Source organism: Bufo gargarizans, chromosome 1 (assembly GCF_014858855.1).
Source record: "Bufo gargarizans isolate SCDJY-AF-19 chromosome 1, ASM1485885v1, whole genome shotgun sequence".
NCBI classification, from domain to species: Eukaryota; Metazoa; Chordata; class Amphibia; order Anura; family Bufonidae; genus Bufo; species Bufo gargarizans.
The window spans coordinates 597524488-597541924 of NC_058080.1; the positions used below are offsets into that span (position 1 = coordinate 597524488).

Below are 17437 nucleotides of genomic sequence, written 5' to 3' on the forward strand. Positions count from 1 at the left end.
TGTGAACAGCTATCGGTACAGGAGAGAGGTGTTATCAGTGATTAATAGCACTGTGTGTACAGCTGTCAGTCAAAAGGCAAAAATATAAATGGCATAAAGTACGGGTTTTACTGAATCTTTTCCCATAAAACAATATATCAATCTGCTCAGCTCCTCCTGTTCTATAACATAGTCCTGTCAGATTGCATTACATTTTGTGGTGACAGGTAGAGATGGCCAGTTCGCAGTGTTCGCCCGCGAACACATGCGATCTGCCATCTTAACTGACAAGTCCGAAAAACGACCCCTGGACTGCCTGCTCCTGGAGACCGCATTTCATTTTAGACCGGCTCGCACACAGGTAAGGACTTACCTGTGCCTCGCCGGACTTGTCAGTTAAAGGGAACCTGTCATTTGGATATTTGATTATAATCTAACTAATTATATACAATCATTAACTACTAAAAAGTACCTTAGATGTATTCACTTACTGGTGTGACAAATGGTTACCTCATAATATACACACACAAAGATGCCACATGCCGCATGCTAATGAGCTGATTTGAGTCCAGCGTGATGTCATTGAGTTCAGCGTTTATTTAATTCAGAGATATAGCCACTCCCCTTCCCACCTGCTGCTGATTCATATGGAAAATAACTGTCAATCTGACTCATCAGCTGGAGATTTTCAATACAAGATGTTGGCAGATTGACTGGGTCAATTAAAGAAAGTGACCCAGCATTTTTCTAAGAGAATCAGTCACTTATTTATGTTGCCCTTAGTTCGGACACCATAAAACTGGTGACAGGTTCCCTTTAAGATGGCAGATCACATGTGTTCGCGGGCGAACACTGCAAACTGGCTATCACTGGTGACAGGTCCTCTTTAAAGGGGTTTATCCAACTTCACCACCCAGCAGGACCTGTCAAGGGAAGCATGCATACCTGCTCCATGACACTCAGTTCCGGCTTACTGGGTCCACCACTGTCTTCACTGCGCTTCAGTCACTGCCTTTACATTCTGGCATGGGACATGTGCACTGCTGCAGTGGCGATATGTCCCCAAGCGGCATGTCACTGCTAGGTCACATGCCATTTAGGGTTTAATGCTTGGACCGAAGTGCAGTAAACACAGTGGTGGATCCACCAAGCTGGAACAGAATTGAGGAGCAGGTAAGCATATTTGTTTCTTTTTTACTAGAGAACAGGGTGTAGAGAATTTTGTTAGCAATAACGGATTCAGTCTTCAGCATTCTACTGACAGCTGAAGACGCCTGTGTGTAACGTACAGAGCCTCCCAGCCTGCTTCTTGACACTACCCCATTCCCGACTTTTTACATTTGCCCCATCACTGCACCTCAACCTGCCTGTCTGACTTGTTACACACAGGAGTCTTCAGCGCTCATTAAAATGCTGAAGATGGACCCCTCTTTAGCAGTGCTCAAGTTAGGGCTTTGCTAAGAAGACTTTACACCCTGTTTTCTAGAACAAAGAAACATCTTTCCCTAATGAAGTGTACTACAAAAATGCTCCAGTTTGGAGAAACCAAGATTCCCAATAAACAAAAAGGATAAGATATACATTCGGATACCTGAAAGTTGTTCATCAGTCCATATTTACAGTCTGGTATACAGGATGTAAAGTTATAACCTAATTTACAAGAAGCATCTGTGCAGTTTGTCGCAGCGTACGAAAGGGTGTCATTAACATTTCCGGAGGCATCTCGTATGACACATGAGCCTGGTGGAGATAAGAAAAACAGGCCATATGGATGAAGGAAAAACTGGAAAAAGACAAGAGCATTTGTGTGGTAATTTGGCAACAGTTTTAGTGCAGTAGCAAGGTTTCCTAGTATACTGAATAAAACGGTATTGTTTTCCATTGATTTTGTGGCTTTATAGTGTCTGTGAGCCTGGGTCTCCACAGGGAGGCTGGATGCAACAACTGCAACCTCGACCACCCGTGGTAAATAGTCACACAAATTTGCAGGTTAAACAAACACCTTTAATAGAAAATATATTTTATTTTTACTTACGTTACATGCATTTTTTTATGGCTTTAATATGCGTTTTTTTTCCCTTGATACAGAAAATGTATGAGAAAATGAATGAATAAACCCTATAGTGAGAAAATACTGCGATTTAAAAAAAAACACCCATAGACCTAAAGCTAACAAACACAGTTTTTTTGTATGGCATATACAGTACTTACATAGAAAAAATTGGGCTGGGCATAACATTTTCAATAGATGGTTCCGCAAAAAACGGAACGGATACGGAAGACATACGGATGCATTTCCATATGTGTTCCTTTTTTTTGCGGACCCATTGACTTGAATTGAGCCACGGACCGTGATTTGCGGACAAGAATAGGACAAGACTGAAAATCTAGCGGAACGGAATTGCGGACATACGGAAACTGAATGCTCACGGAGTAAATTTCGTTTCTTTTGTGGACCCATTGAAATTAATGGTTCCGTATACGGAACGCAATAAATGGCCCGTATACGGAACGCAAAAACGTTCGTGTGAACGAGCCCTTAATGCAACCTAAAGAAAACATGGAATTTTTGGTGACCGAATTACGTTGTAGGTCATTACATTACAACTGGAAGGAGCAGTCATTGGAAAACATTAAATGCCTGGTTTCTTACCCACAGACACTGCAACGCCCATGTACACTATAGTTGTTACTAGAATAGCCAACAGTGTGCCTTTTGGTATGGCTTGTTGTGGGTCCTGGAGAATACAGAACAGATACATGGGTTAAATAACACCTAGGTACCAGAAATACTTTGCCATCTACTTCCCCAGAAAATACTCACCGTAAGATCACCTGAGATATTTGCTCCTGCTAAGATACCAGTCGCAGCAGGGAAGAAAATGGCAAAGATACTAAAGAAAGTTTCTTCATTCCGGAAAGCTGGCCCAAAGTTTTCACTGAAAATTTCAGCTAAAAGAAAAGTAAATGCAAGCTCAACTACTGGCTTTAATGGGAGTCTGTTCACTCCAAATACCGGTTTCAAACTAAGCATACTGCCACACAGGGTAGGAGCCCTCAAATCATACCCATACCTTTCTAGTGAAAGTCTGGCCCTCTAATCCACGAAAATCCTCCTTTTTAAATTTTACGCAAATAAGGTTTTCAGTGCAACATCGCTCTAATGATAATGTCGCCCAGCCCTCCCCCTCTTGTTTGATTGACAGTCCCTAAGACTTAAAATAATGTTGTGGGGCACCTACCCTACATGGTAGTACGATTACTTCGAATACGATTTTGGAGGTGACAGACTCCCTCTAAACAAAAGCAAATGCAATCCTGACAAGCATCTTTTTACTTTCACTGTGCAAATGACATTACTGATCACAAGCTACATGCATCTGCATAGATCGTATTTAATTTCTTAAGAAGCAGATACCAGAAACTGAAGTCTGAAGCTGATCTATAACAGGCCAGTTTCTGGTGCAAGTTACGGTTAATACGGCGGGCTACACTAAGGCCCCCCCCCCCCCAAGCCACACACCTTTCCTTAATACTTTTAAAATCTGGCGAGAACTTCTAAAAGTCGCAAATTATGGCACAAATATTGCATATGCCATCATTTCCAACTTTTTCATGCCATTATTGTGAAGTAAAGACACGGATGAAAGTCCTCCTATGGGCTCAGATATACAGGTCCTTCTAAAAAAATTAGCATATTGTGATAAAGTTCATTATTTTCTCTAGTGTACTGATAAACATTAGACTTTCATATATTTTAGATTTATTATACACAACTGAAGTAGTTAAAGCCTTTTATTGTTTTAATATTGATGATTTTGGCATACAGCTCATGAAAACCCAAAATTCCTATCTAAAAAAATTAGCATATCATGAAAAGGTTCTCTAAACGAGCTATTAACCTAATCATCTGAATCAACTAATTAACTCTAACCACCTGCAAAAGATTCCTGAGGCTTTTAAAAACTCCCAGCCTGGTTCATTACTCAAAACCGCAATCATGGGTAAGACTGCCGTCCTGACCTCTGTCCAGAAGGCCATCATTGACACCCTCAAGCAAGAGGGTAAGACACAGAAAGAAATTTCTGAAGGAATAGGCTGTTCCCAGAGTGCTGTATCAAGGCACCTCAGTGGGAAGTCTGTGGGAAGGAAAAAGTGTGGCAGAAAACGCTGCACAACGAGAAGAGGTGACCGGACCCTGAGGAAGATTGTGGAGAAGGACCGATTCCAGACCTTGGGGGACCTGCGGAAGCAGTGGACTGAGTCTGGAGTAGAAACATCCAGAGCCACAGTGTACAGGCGTGTGCAGGAAATGGACTACAAGTGCCCCATTCCCCAGGTCAAGCCACTTTTGAACCAGAAACAGCGGCAGAAGCGCCTGACCTGGGCTACAGAGAAGCAGCACTGGACTGTTGCTCAGTAGTCCAAAGTACTTTTTTCGGATGAAAGCAAATTTTGCATGTCATTCGGAAATCAAGGTGCCAGAGTCTGGAGGAAGACTGGGGAGAGGGAAATGCCAAAATGCCTGAAGTCCAGTGTCAAGTAGCCACAGTCAGTGATGGTCTGGGGTGCCATGTCAGCTGCTGGTGTTGGTCCACTGTGTTTTATCAAGGGCAGGGTCAATGCAGCTAGCTATCAGGAGATTTTGGAGCACTTCATGCTTCCATCTGCTGAAAAGCTTTATGGAGATGAAGATTTCATTTTTCAGCACAGCCTGGCACCTGCTCACAGTGCCAAAACCACTGGTAAATGGTTTACTGACCATGGTATTACTGGGCTCAATTGGCCTGCCAACTCTCCTGACCTGAACCCCATAGAGAATCTGTGGGATATTGGGAAGAGAAAGTTGAGAGACGCAAGACCCAACACTCTGGATGAGCTTAAGGCCGCTATCGAAGCATCCTGGGCCTCCATAACACCTCAGCAGTGCCACAGGCTGATTGCCTCCATGCCACGCCGCATTGAAGCAGTCATTTCTGCAAAAGGATTCCAGACCAAGTATTGAGTGCATAACTGAACATAATTATTTGAAGGTTGACTTTTTTTTGTATTAAAAACACTTCTTTTATTGGTCGGATGAAATATGCTAATTTTTTTAGATAGGAATTTGGGGTTTTCATGAGCTGTATGCCAAAATCATCAATATTAAAACAAGAAAAAGGCTTGAACTACTTCAGTTGGTGTGTAATGAATCTAAAATATATGAAAGTCTAATGTTTATCAGTACATTACAGAAAATAATGAACTTTATCACAATATGCTAATTTTTTTAGAAGGACCTGTATAGGTTTATATGATTTGGAGTAGGATTTCTGAGTAAAAGCAGAATAAATCCTTACAGGACTCCTAGGAGACACAGTAAGAGTCCTGATTATCCTGCTCACACATGGTTGAAAGCTCCCCCTGTATCAGTGTGTATATACAGAAGGCTGTCAATCACTGTGTGGAGACGGGATAATCAGGACTCTCAGTCTCTGCTAGGAGTCCTATCAGGATTTATTCTTCTTTTTACTCAGAAATCGTGCTCTATCATCTCCTGCACAGAAATCACTAGACAGGTTCATTTTACTTGAAATGTTATTTTTGTAGCTTCCATTACAACAAATACCTTTGTAACTAAAGAATCCTTTGGCCTTCTTGTCCTCCATTGGAATAACTGTTCCTATAAAGAAGTCAGCTATTGCCAACAATAAAATCACCAACAGCACAATTTGGGCCTGTGAAAACATAATGTAACAGAATTATTAACAATATGGAGACATACTCCAGAACAAACATACCAATTATACACAAAGTACTGTACCAGCGATCTTGGCATCAGACAGCGGGCACGGTTTAGAAAGATTTGTATAGGTGCATTTACAGACATCTGGGGAGATTTCCTAATCAAACTGTGCCAGAATTCTAGTGCAATTTGCACCCAAAAAACGGTGCACATGCTTTGCATCACATTTATTAAGCGTTTTGGACACTTAGAGGGAGATTTATCAAGACTGGCTCTTTCCTGCACTGCCGGACGACGTGCCCAATTTACGACGAGGCCTTCTTTGTCATAACTTAGGTGCATCCTCCAACAGTCTGTGCACCTAAACAGATATCTATAGCAGCACTGCGCTACCATAGATTTCTGGCTTCATTTGCACCAGAAAACTGGTGTAAAGGAGGATAAATTTGACTTGGTTATTGGCCTGCCCTTGCCCCTCTGCTTTTTGGCAATGTGCAAGAGTGGTGTTAAAAGAGGCACTTGTGATATTTTATTTTTTTAAACAAAAAATTCACATTTAAAAAGTCACAAACACACAGCTTGTGACTTTTTAAAGCCACTTTTCTGGCACAAGGGATATCAAATCTCCCCCTTGTTGTGTCTTCTCCGACAATGGCTTCACAAAAAGGGGCATGGCTTAAATGCCACACTTTGCACCCAAAAAAAAAAGTAAACTACACCAACAAATAGGTGGTGTAAAGTTAGATTAGTCTATCTTAGGGTGCACCAGATTTATCATCAAGCACCAGCCAGCGCGATAAATCTGGCTCAGTTTAAGGCTCCATTCACACATCCGCAATTCCGTTCCGCAGACCCATTCATTTCTATGGGGCCGCACATTGTGCGGCCCGATCCGGAAATGCAGACCCGCACTTCCGGGTCCGCATTTCCGCTCCCGAAAAAAAAATAGAACATGCCCTATTATTGTCCGCAATTGCCGGTATCCGTGTTTTGCGAATCCGTGGATCTGCAAAACACACATGGATGTGTGAATGGACCCTAAGACTGTCTAGTCTCACTTTTAGACAGCATTAGTAAATCTGCCCCATAATGTATGACTTGCCTTCAGTACATTTACCTCTGCATGCAAACTTCCAAAATGGGTGAATCCTCCCCCAGCCTAAAAGACTCTGATTCCCTCTTAGGCCTCATGCACACGACCGTATGTAATTTGGGGTCCGCAAAAAATACTGATGATGTCCGTGTGCATTCCATATTTTGCAGAATGGAACAGCTGGCCTCTAATAGAACAGTACTATCCTTGTCTGTAATGCCGACAATAATAGGACATGTTCTATTTTTTTGTGGAACTGAATGCATTGTAATGAATTTTGCGGACCGTATACGGAGCCAAAAAAAAAAAAAAAAAAAAAAAAAAAAAACACGGAACGGACACGGAAAGAAATTACATTCGTGTGCATGAGTCCTTAGGCTATATTTACGTCACATTACATGAACGCATTTAGCATATGCAGCAGGAGAACTCCCAAACATAAACTAGGACCCCATTTATTTAAAACACGCTGTTGGGATGGTATGTGTCATAATATTTTTTTTTTTTTTACTGCATTTTTTTTTTTTTACTCATGAAGAACGGATTCGGTTGTATTATGTCTTCTATAGCCATCCGTCTTGAACACCATTAAAAGTCAATGGGTGACGGATCAGTTTTCTATTGTGTCAGAGAAAACGGATCCGTCCATATTGACTTACACTGTGTGCCAGGACGGATCGGTCTTGCTCCGCACCACATGGCGGACAGAAAAACGCTGCAGGCAGTGCTTTGGTGTCCGCCTCCAGATCTGAATGGTGACTGATCGGAGGCAAACTGATGCATTCTGAGCAGATCCTTTTCCATTCAGAACGCATTAGGGTAAAACTGAACCGTTTTAGACCGCTTGTGAGAGCCCTGAATGGATACCACAAACGGAAAGCCAAAACGCAAGTGTGAAAGTAGCCTAAAACAAAGACTAGCGGGTAGCAGCCAAATCATCTGCAGAGGATTGAAGAGGTGACTTGATTGACTTACTTTCGCTTCCCACTCCATTCCTGCTACAGAGATACCCAGCAGCAAAACAACTGTGATTGCGCCTATGATTCGAATGTCATTCAGTTCATCCACCATCACAGCGTTGCTTTCCTATATAAGATATTAACAGCGTTATCCTACATAAAAGAGTAACAGATTATTACGTCTAATGCATACATGTACAGAAATAGTACGTCACTGATCCATATACCAGCCCGTTAGACTACACTGTTCTTTGGCTGTCTGACCGAGTTCACTTAGTGACAGGAGACAGAATACAGAAAGCCTTCTGTGTGCATAAACAGCCATGCAGTGTGCCTGAGAGAAGAACATGTGCGGAAGGTCTAGGTACACTGAGCAGATGTTTACAGCATTCCTATGAAAGGCACTGAGCGGAGCTGATGACAACCGCACTGTGCTCAGGACCCCCTGCTCGCACACTTTCCTTGTGCCTGGCACTTGCTGGGTTTCTAGAAAGAGGTACAGGAAAACTTGACTAATTCGTAGGCAGAGTATTGGAAAAAAGACATTATGGTTACCGTCTACACCCTCAGTCACTCCGTGAAGCCAAACTAAATAAAGTCATAGTTTCAGCCACTTATTGTTTAACATATTAAAAAGTATAAGCGTGGGTAGAGCACACTATTTTACCATCTGGTATGGACAAGTGCTTCAGATGCTACTACATAGGACAACAGATGCATGTGACTACCAATGACAGAAGGACTTGAAAGACATTTCTGCTAAAACCACTTAAAAGCATTCTAAGCCTTAAAAGGAGTTATCAGAGACAAAAATAAATAAAAATGTCCCCTCACCGCTGCTGCCGCTTCTCCACGTGCGGGGAAGGGGGAGCAGCCAATGGTAGGCGGTGATGGGGATGAGTCTCCCTAGCATCACAGGTGACGCTAGGGAGGCTCGTCTCAGTCACCGCCTGCCATTGGCTGCTCCCCCCAGACACTGGATGTTTTCATCCGCACATGGGAAGATGCAGCAGTGGCGGTGCGGGGGCCAGGAGCGGCACAGGGAGCGGGCAGCCAGGTAAGTATATTCAGTGTGAGGGGTCCGAGCATATGCAGTACATTTTTTTTTATAGTCTCTGATATCCCCTTTAAAGGGCTTTTACCAGACTTACATAATTACATACTTTTTTTTACCGTACTATGCAGGATACAAATACGTAGTGTACTAAGCTTTTGTATTTTTTTTTTTACCCAACATATTCATTAAACGGATTGCAAAAAACTGATGTGAACCCACCCTAAGCTGGTTTATTTAATGTAACTATTTGCAGGTCCTGGGGCAGCGTTTTTAAGGGGTCGGTATATCGTTTTAATTTATAATAATTGTAAAATTATCCTTTACAAACGTGAACAATTCTGATGTTGAGAGAAATGTTATCTTCACTGAACTAATAGTAGCATATAAGTAAATATCACACATATATTGTGTACATGTACAATATTTCATATACCTGTAGTAATTCCACAACAGTTTCAGCAAAGCCCACCACATACATGGCAACTGCAACTGCATTGGCAAATGCAAAAATTAGCCCAATTGCACCACCAAATTCTGGTCCCAAACTTCGGGAAATTAAGTAATATGCACCTCCTAAAACAGAGAAAAAAAACATTATATGAACGTAAAGCACAACACAAACACAGATGAACAATTATAAGCAAATTAAGATCTAATTGACCATAGCTGACAGATGGGCACTGGCATTTGACTTTTTTCTGAAATCCAACAATTTTTACATATCTGGCCATAATTAAAATTTGCCCCTAATCCAACCAGAACTCTAAAGCTTCTTTCACATCACAGTTCAACCTTTCCGTTCTCCTGCTCCATTTAGGACGGAGAAGGCACATAACGGAGCCTAAAGACTATAATGGGGTCCGTTATGTTTCCGCTCAGAGGATGCTTTTGGAGCGGAGACCAAAGTTGTGCATGCAGGACTTTTGTCTCCGCTTCAAAATCATCTTCTGAGTGGAAACATAACGGACCCCATTATAGTCTATGCTCAAATCCAGGAGTGCAAACCTTGTGGTATAATACCCAAGAAGATTGGAGGCTGTAATCACTGCCAAAGGTTTTTTAGTTTTTTCTTTTCCATGAATTTTGAAAAGATTTCGAGCATTCTGTTTTCACTTTCTCATTATGGGGTATTAAGTTAAAAATGATGGGGAAAAACAAAACAAAAAAAACAGTTCTTATGTTAGCACAAGGCCACAACATAATAAAATGTGAAAGCATTATTCCAAATGCATTGTATTAGGAATGCTTAGCTGCTACTATAGTGCACTACCAGCAGTAGAAGCCAAAGCGTGAAATGAGATCTACTGTTAGCACAGCGAAGGCAAGTAGACTGCAATATCATCCTGCTACTGAAAGTTGTTCTCATGTGCTGTATTACTGCTATTACCTCACTAATAAGTTCCCAGCCAGCAATACTCGCTCAGCCCTGTCTCCCTCCCCAATGCTGGCAGCCAAGATCTGCAACATTGGACATTAGCACTGATCTGTTTGGCGTCCTGCTCCTGCGGAGAGCCACCTAAGCCCCAGAATTGCAAAGGGTATTAGAAGTACAGCTTATGCACTAGTGGTGTCGGCCATTATAGTAGAAGACCGGACACCGGTTATTCGGCAGTAGCAGGAATACACAGGGAGATCTACAGAGGCACAAAGATTCCAGTATATAAAAAAGAGCTCACAAAACTGGAAGTGCAGTGGTCATATGACTTCCCTTCTCATGGTATCGCTAAAAGTGAAAGCCAACGCACACACTGATATGTCTATATATTTCCTTTAATTCCCCAAGCTCAGTGCTGTGAAGTCTCTATAAGACATACTACTGGGTCATCTGCTTCTTGTGATTTCCATCTGTGCATACATTGAGCTATACGAGTAACTGTAGAGAAATTTAAAGGGGAAGTGTAACTGATTATGCACTCGAAAGAGCAAAGAATTGCATGTAGAGGGATACATCAATAGATTTTAAGGTTTAGCAGTTTGTCTAGAATTGTAACATCCGATATTTACCCCAACCAGGGGTTAATTATTTGTCCAAGTAATAGGTTAAGCCTATGGCAGCTATCATATATATATATATAAACCTACACAGAAAAATGCCAAACCGCTTATACTAATCAATTCTTTATTACAAAAATCACAATGTTTGCATAATTAAATACAGACATGATTAAAACAAAGTGCAGGAGATAAAAAACGACATCACTGGAGGAGATCTACAGCGGATCCAAGTCCATTATTATTCAACATGATGGTTGGCGCCATCCTGGAGGAGAAACAGCATGGGTAAATGTTCAAATGTCTACTATTTATCATTTATAATATACTCCTCATTTGTTGCACATGCACTTTAGTGAATGATAATCATGTTGAATAATAATGGACTTGGATCCGCTGTAGATCTCCTCCAGTGATGTCGTTTTTTATCTCCTGCACTTTGTTTTAATCATGTCTGTATTTAATTATGCAAACATTGTGATTTTTGTAATAAAGAATTGATTAGTATAAGCGGTCTGGCATTTTTCTGTGTAGGTTTATATTGTCTAGAATTGTTGCTGATCAACAATCCTTGTAACTTGGGTTCGCCACACATTAATTCATTGTGTTATTTTATATGGCGCAAACATATTACAATAAAGAACACAGAACAGTCAGAACAAAAGGATCAGGCATGTTGAAATTCCATATACTTTCCCCTTCTTTCCCCCAATATCTGCCATCTTTGTTGGTACACCCTCATACATATTAGACGATGGGTGAATCCAATATTAGGGAAAACCTAAATATTAACCACTTAAAGACTAGGCTAATTACCCCCCTCCCTAACCAGGCACATTTTCCATTTCTAAGCACATGTGCCTTTGGAAGCCATAACTTTTCTTTCCCATTTAGTTTTGTAAATCATTTTTGAGCTTTTTTTTTGTTGGCGATACAAGTCATTTGAATTTCAGAAATCTTTTATTTTTTTACTTTTTATAATCAGGAAGATGTAAATATAAAAAAGGGAAAAAAATAATAATAAAGTCTTGTTTTCACATATATATATATATTTTAAATACTTTCATTCTGTCTCCATTGGTTAAGAGTGAGTTTTATATATAGGATATATGGTTATGGTTAACAGAAGCAGAGCTAGAAGCTGCCTCTACAGCTACATGTGGTAGCTTTTTTATTTTGTCTATTTATTTACACTTTTGTTTGTTTCATTTAATGTTTGTGTGTGTTATTAAAAGATAAAATAGACAGTATTCCCCATAACAGTGACCTCTACAGCACCCCGCCCCTTTAACAGTGAACGCCACAGTCCCCTACCCCTCAACACTGACCCCCCACAGTGCCATGCCACTTTAAAATGGCACCTTCACAGCAGCCCGCCCCTTTAACAGAGTTTCACAGCACTCGCCTACCTTGACAGTGACCTCCACAGTACCCCGCTGCCTTAACAGTCACCTCACAGTACCCTGCTGCCCAGTGACCTCCACAGTGTCCGCCCCTTTAACACAGACCTCCACAGTGGCCTGCCCTTTTAATGCTAGGGCTACACAACGACATGTGTCGCGGGACATTGTGTCTCAACAATATTTATAATGATAGACTATGGTGTTGCAGTGCTACATGTGACATGCTGCGACTGCAATACGACAGTTGCAAAAAATCCATCCGAGATGGATTTTTTCTGCCACTGTCGCGTCGCAGCATGTCAAGTGTCGCAGTGCGACATCATAGTCTATCATTACGAAAAATGTTGCGCGACATTGGTGCAACATCAATGTCGTGCCACACATGTAGCAGTGTAGTTGTGCCCTATGTGTCGTGCAACTTATTGTCGCGCGACACAGTCATCTAGCCCTAGCCTAAAGCTGACCTACAGCAGTGAAGAAAAATGGCTGGGTTGTTATGGAAACCTGGAGTAAAACTGTGTGTATGTGGAGACTAAGGGCCTGCGAGCTTCTATTGGCTGATAAGGGACATGTGACCGTGTGTATGGCAGTTGGGATATGAAGAGAAGGACTTGCAGGCTTGTATTGGCTAATGCAGGTCATTTTTTGGGAATCTCTCAGGAATGGTGCGTCCTAGAGAGCTGAGACCCCCACAAGATTTATTTCCAGGTAGCAAGGGGTGTGTATACCAAGTTTCATTGAAATCGATGGTTGCGTTTTTGAGTGATCGCAGAACATACATACATACATGCATATATACGTCCTTCTTATATATATAGGAGCCGAACGTAAACACCGCAGGGCCTGGAACATGGACACAGCAGAAGCAACATGGAGGACCAGAGCAAGTAAGTATGAACCTTCTGTTTAGAGAGGCGCGCTGCAGACTAGAGTTGTTGCGATACCAATTTTTTGATTCGGTTTCGATACCATAAAAAGGATTGCGATACTCGATACCATTCGAAAAAAATAAACAAAAAAAGCCACGTGCATTCCTCATTTTTAAAAAAGGCGAATCGCACAGTTTTTATTTTATTTTTTCTGTTCCGGCATTCACCACCTAGATTTTTTTAATATATTTTAATAGTTTGGACTTTTCTGACGTGGCGATGTAATATGTTTATTATTTATATATTTTATATGTGAAATTGGGAAAAGGGGGTGATTTATACTTCATATTTTAGTGTTTTTTGTTTGTTTTTTTTACACTTTTTATTTAATAACTATTTCCCCCTTAGGGGCTAGAACCTGGGATCTTTCATCCCTTTTCCTATTCAGCCTGATAGATCTCTATCAGGCTGAATAGGACTCCACACTGTCCCTGCTGCTCTGTGCTTTGTGCACACAGCATCAGGGATGTTACCATGGCAACCAGGGCTTCTGTAGCGTCCTGGCTGCCATGGTAACCGATTGGAGCCCCAGGCTTACACAGCTGGGGCTCCGATCAGAAGCTGCCACTGCACCACCAATGAGGGGGAGGGGAGAGGTCCCTGTGGCCACTGCCACCAATGATTTTAATACTGGGGGGTTGAGAGGGGCCGGCGCACTGTGCCACCAATGATTTTAATGGGATGGGGGGGGTTGAGGGGGGGGCGGCACACTGCACCACCAATGATAACTACCCCTTTATACAGGAGGCGGGTACTGGCAGATCAGCGGCAGATCGCAGCTCCCTGTCAGGGGCAGGGTGCCGGCAATGCGATTTTGCTGCCGGCACCCGCCTCCTGTATGTGTTAAAGACTGACTACTGTATATGAGTCCAGACTTTCACTATCAGGCCACACAGAGCGGCGCCCAGCAATGTCTCAGCACTCACCATTAGTCCTGGGCGCCGCTCCGTTCGCCTGCAGTGCTCCATTACTGTCTCCTCTCCTGCTCCACATGCTGCTGATTACTATCGGAGCGATGGGAGGAGACATCAGATTCACTAGTGGGCGTTCCTTCTCCCTGGCTGTAGCGCTGTCCAATCGCAGCGCAGGGAGAAGGAACGCCCACTAGTGAAGCTGATGTCTCCTCCCATCGCTCCGATAGTAATCAGCAGCAAGTGGAGCAGGAGAGGAGACAGTAATGGAGCACTGCAGGCGAACGGAGCGGCGCCCAGGATTAATGGTGAGTGCTGGGACATCGCTGGGCGCCGCTCTGTGTGGAAATAATCCTATCATTGGTGGCGCAGTGCGCCCGCCCCTCCTCCGCCCCTCTCTTCTCATTGCCGCCCCTCCTCCGCCCCTCGCTTCTCATTGGTGGCAGCGGCAGCAGCACAGGGGGAGGGAGGACAGCTTCCTTCTCCCCGTGCTGCTGAGAGAGAACATGAGCGCGCCGATAGCAGCGCGCTCATGTTCAGAGATACTAGACTGCCCAGAAGCGCAGCCCAGTATCGAAAAAACGGAAATCCCGGTATCGTATCGATACCGGGACAAAAGTATCGATTGGGTATCGAAATTTCGATACCCGCAACAACCCTACTGCAGACACTTGCTAAAAACGGATTATCCCCAGAGAACCCCTTTATACGAGATCTCTCTAATAAGGGACGCACACAGCCAATGAAGCGCTTTCTGCTTGCCCCAGGGTGACAAACCTTAGTATTCTCTGGCATTACATATATGGCTGAAGGAAGCAGAAGTTTCTTACTACGGCATATTGTTCAGTAACTAGTAGCTCTCCAGCTGTGGGGGTACTACTACTTACAGAAAGCTTTAACAACTGGGTGCTGTAGTTTCCTATATAACGATACAAGGTTCTCATCCCATTTTTCTATCATTTAGCTAGAATCTGACACGGTTTGCTGTTCTTACACAGAAGTAATCGATTTTCACAAGTAGTACACTTAAAGAAGGAGAGGAGCCAAATAAGGAAGAAACTAGGAACTAGGTGACTTCCGCAAAGAAATTTTAAGCAAAACTCTACCACAGTCATTGGTGTTCAGTGAGGTAACAACGTGAAGCCCGACCAAACGGCATTAAAAAGAGTGAAACAACAAGAAGTGACATTTTTATCATGTCAGCCACGCTCCTCGTAGGAACACATAGAGCCAAGATTTACATGTGATTCATCCTTCTACTCACTAGAAGATAAACAGCTTCACACAAGGGCTTTTTCTGGCACCAATTTCAATTGCTGGAAATGGGGATTGTCAAGTCCAGCTCTCGAGGTCCACAATGATCACAATGACTGGGAACGTGGAGAATGAATGGTTACAATTTGTATGGGATAAAGAATTATATCATCTATGTGAAACCCGTCTCAGATGTACAGCGCCATGGAATTAATGGCACTTTCAAATAAACAATATAGCTAGAAACTGCGGAACAGCGTTTTTTCTTGAGGTATAATATTAATTCCGATACAGTTATATGGATAACTAATAACTAGTTACGAAGAACCCCAAAATGTCAACCCAAAGTAAGGCTACTTTCACACTCGCGTTTGGTGCGGATCCGTCATGGATCTGCACAGACGGATCCGTTCAGATGATACAAACGGATCCGTTCTGAACGGATGCAGACGGTTGTATCATCTTTAACATAGCCAAGATGGATCCGTCTTGAACACCACTGAAAGTCAATCGAGGACGGATCTGTTTTCTGTCATAGAATCCGTCTCCATTGACTTACATTGTGTGTGAGGACGGATCGGTTTGGCTCCGTTTCGTCAGACGGACACCAAAACGCTGCAAGCAGAGCTTTGGTGTCCACTTCCAAAGCCAGAATGGAGACGAAACGGAGGCAAACTGATGCATTCTGAGTGGATCCTTTTCCATTCAGAATGCATTAGGGGAAAACAGATCCGTTTTGGACCGCTTGTGAGAGCCCTGAACGGATCTCACAAACAGAAAGCCAAAACGCCAGTGTGAAAGTAGCCTTAGAAGAACAAGGAGATCTGCAATACGAATGACGCAAGTAACTACATATAAAAGCTGCAAATCACTCTTTATGCATAGGAAAGGATCTTCTTCAGGGTCCATAGTACATTGAAAATATTATATCCAGAAGCCACTGTAACATGCGCAACCAATAAATTTAGGATCTGTGCAAGTCCAGACATTTATGTGACTAGGCCTGTTCCCTTAAGAGGCATTTTGAATCTTTCTTCTTGGACTGTGAGGCAGAAGCAGACACTCCCAGACTAGAAGGTAATCGCATCTCCATGAGCATGCTCCCCAGGCAATGTGTCAAGAAAGCCTACACTATTATTAACGATTAATCTGCACCATTATTTTACAATAAGAAAAAACATTTAACGGGAAATATATTGCTTGTAAATTCAAGGCAGTCATAATGTTAGGAGAAAATGAACCCTTTATTAGTGTAGTCTCAGTAGGCGCTCTTCAAAATGCAGGAAGTCTTAGATGCTGCTGAGCATAGCTATTCTTAAGACACAAATATATAATGCATGAGGCTGTCCTGACCCCAGCAGGACCAGCAATGATCGCATTAAGAGCCGGAACACAAGCTTTGATTTTCGTAAATGCTGTATTATATACCACCCTCTGAAATGGAACGCATAATAAGATGATGCACGTCGGTAACAGGCGAACATGATAAAAGGTAACATAGATGACTGTTACTCTAGATAATCAGCTGAGCTGAAACTAAAATAATCTGGCCCTTTGGAGACAAAGCGTCAGCAGCAGAAGGAGAACCGAAGGTCATAATAAAGTTAGTTACCTCCTCTTACAAAGCCATTTGTAGCAATGGCCGAAGTAGACAATCCAGTGATGGTCGTCACCACGGTGGCCATGCCAATGACAACAATGGTTAAACCTGGGAAAAAGAGAAGAAAACAGAAACTTTCACACAGAGCTTTGAAGTAGGATGCAACAAAGTAAATATACATGGGGGCGTTATCAAAGCTTTCACACCCTACTCAAAGATAAGGTATAATGGAACGATTTACTCTTGTTCTGTGCTTGTGACCAGCACCTGGTTTTGGCTCACAATAACTGATGGAAATAACTGAAATGTGAACTTGGCCTAAAAAATACAGGATTGTGCAGGATACAAGAACATGGTGTGCTGCGGTTTTTTTTTTTTTTTTTTTCCCCCTAACATACTGTATACGTCAAACGGAGGCATAAAACGTGATGTGAACCCACCGTTTGCAAGTCAAATTGTGGCTCATGCCATAGGTGTACCATTATTGGTTTTTTTCTTTCTAAAGCAGTGGGAAATGTGGAGGTGCTTACCAAAT

At 42.4% G+C, this 17437-nt stretch overlaps 1 protein-coding gene across 1 annotated transcript in view; it reads right to left on the minus strand.

Moving 5' to 3' along the window:
* Positions 1–17437, minus strand: part of SLC12A2 (solute carrier family 12 member 2) — a 129741-nt gene that overhangs the window by 56101 nt on the left and 56203 nt on the right. The window contains exons 5-11 of the mRNA XM_044275861.1: positions 16915–17010; positions 9247–9386; positions 7773–7883; positions 5588–5696; positions 2804–2931; positions 2633–2717; positions 1571–1719 (exon numbers count right to left, since the gene is read on the minus strand). Coding sequence (XP_044131796.1) covers positions 1571–1719; positions 2633–2717; positions 2804–2931; positions 5588–5696; positions 7773–7883; positions 9247–9386; positions 16915–17010 — 818 coding nt within the window. The remainder of the gene's footprint in view (positions 1–1570; positions 1720–2632; positions 2718–2803; positions 2932–5587; positions 5697–7772; positions 7884–9246; positions 9387–16914; positions 17011–17437) is intronic.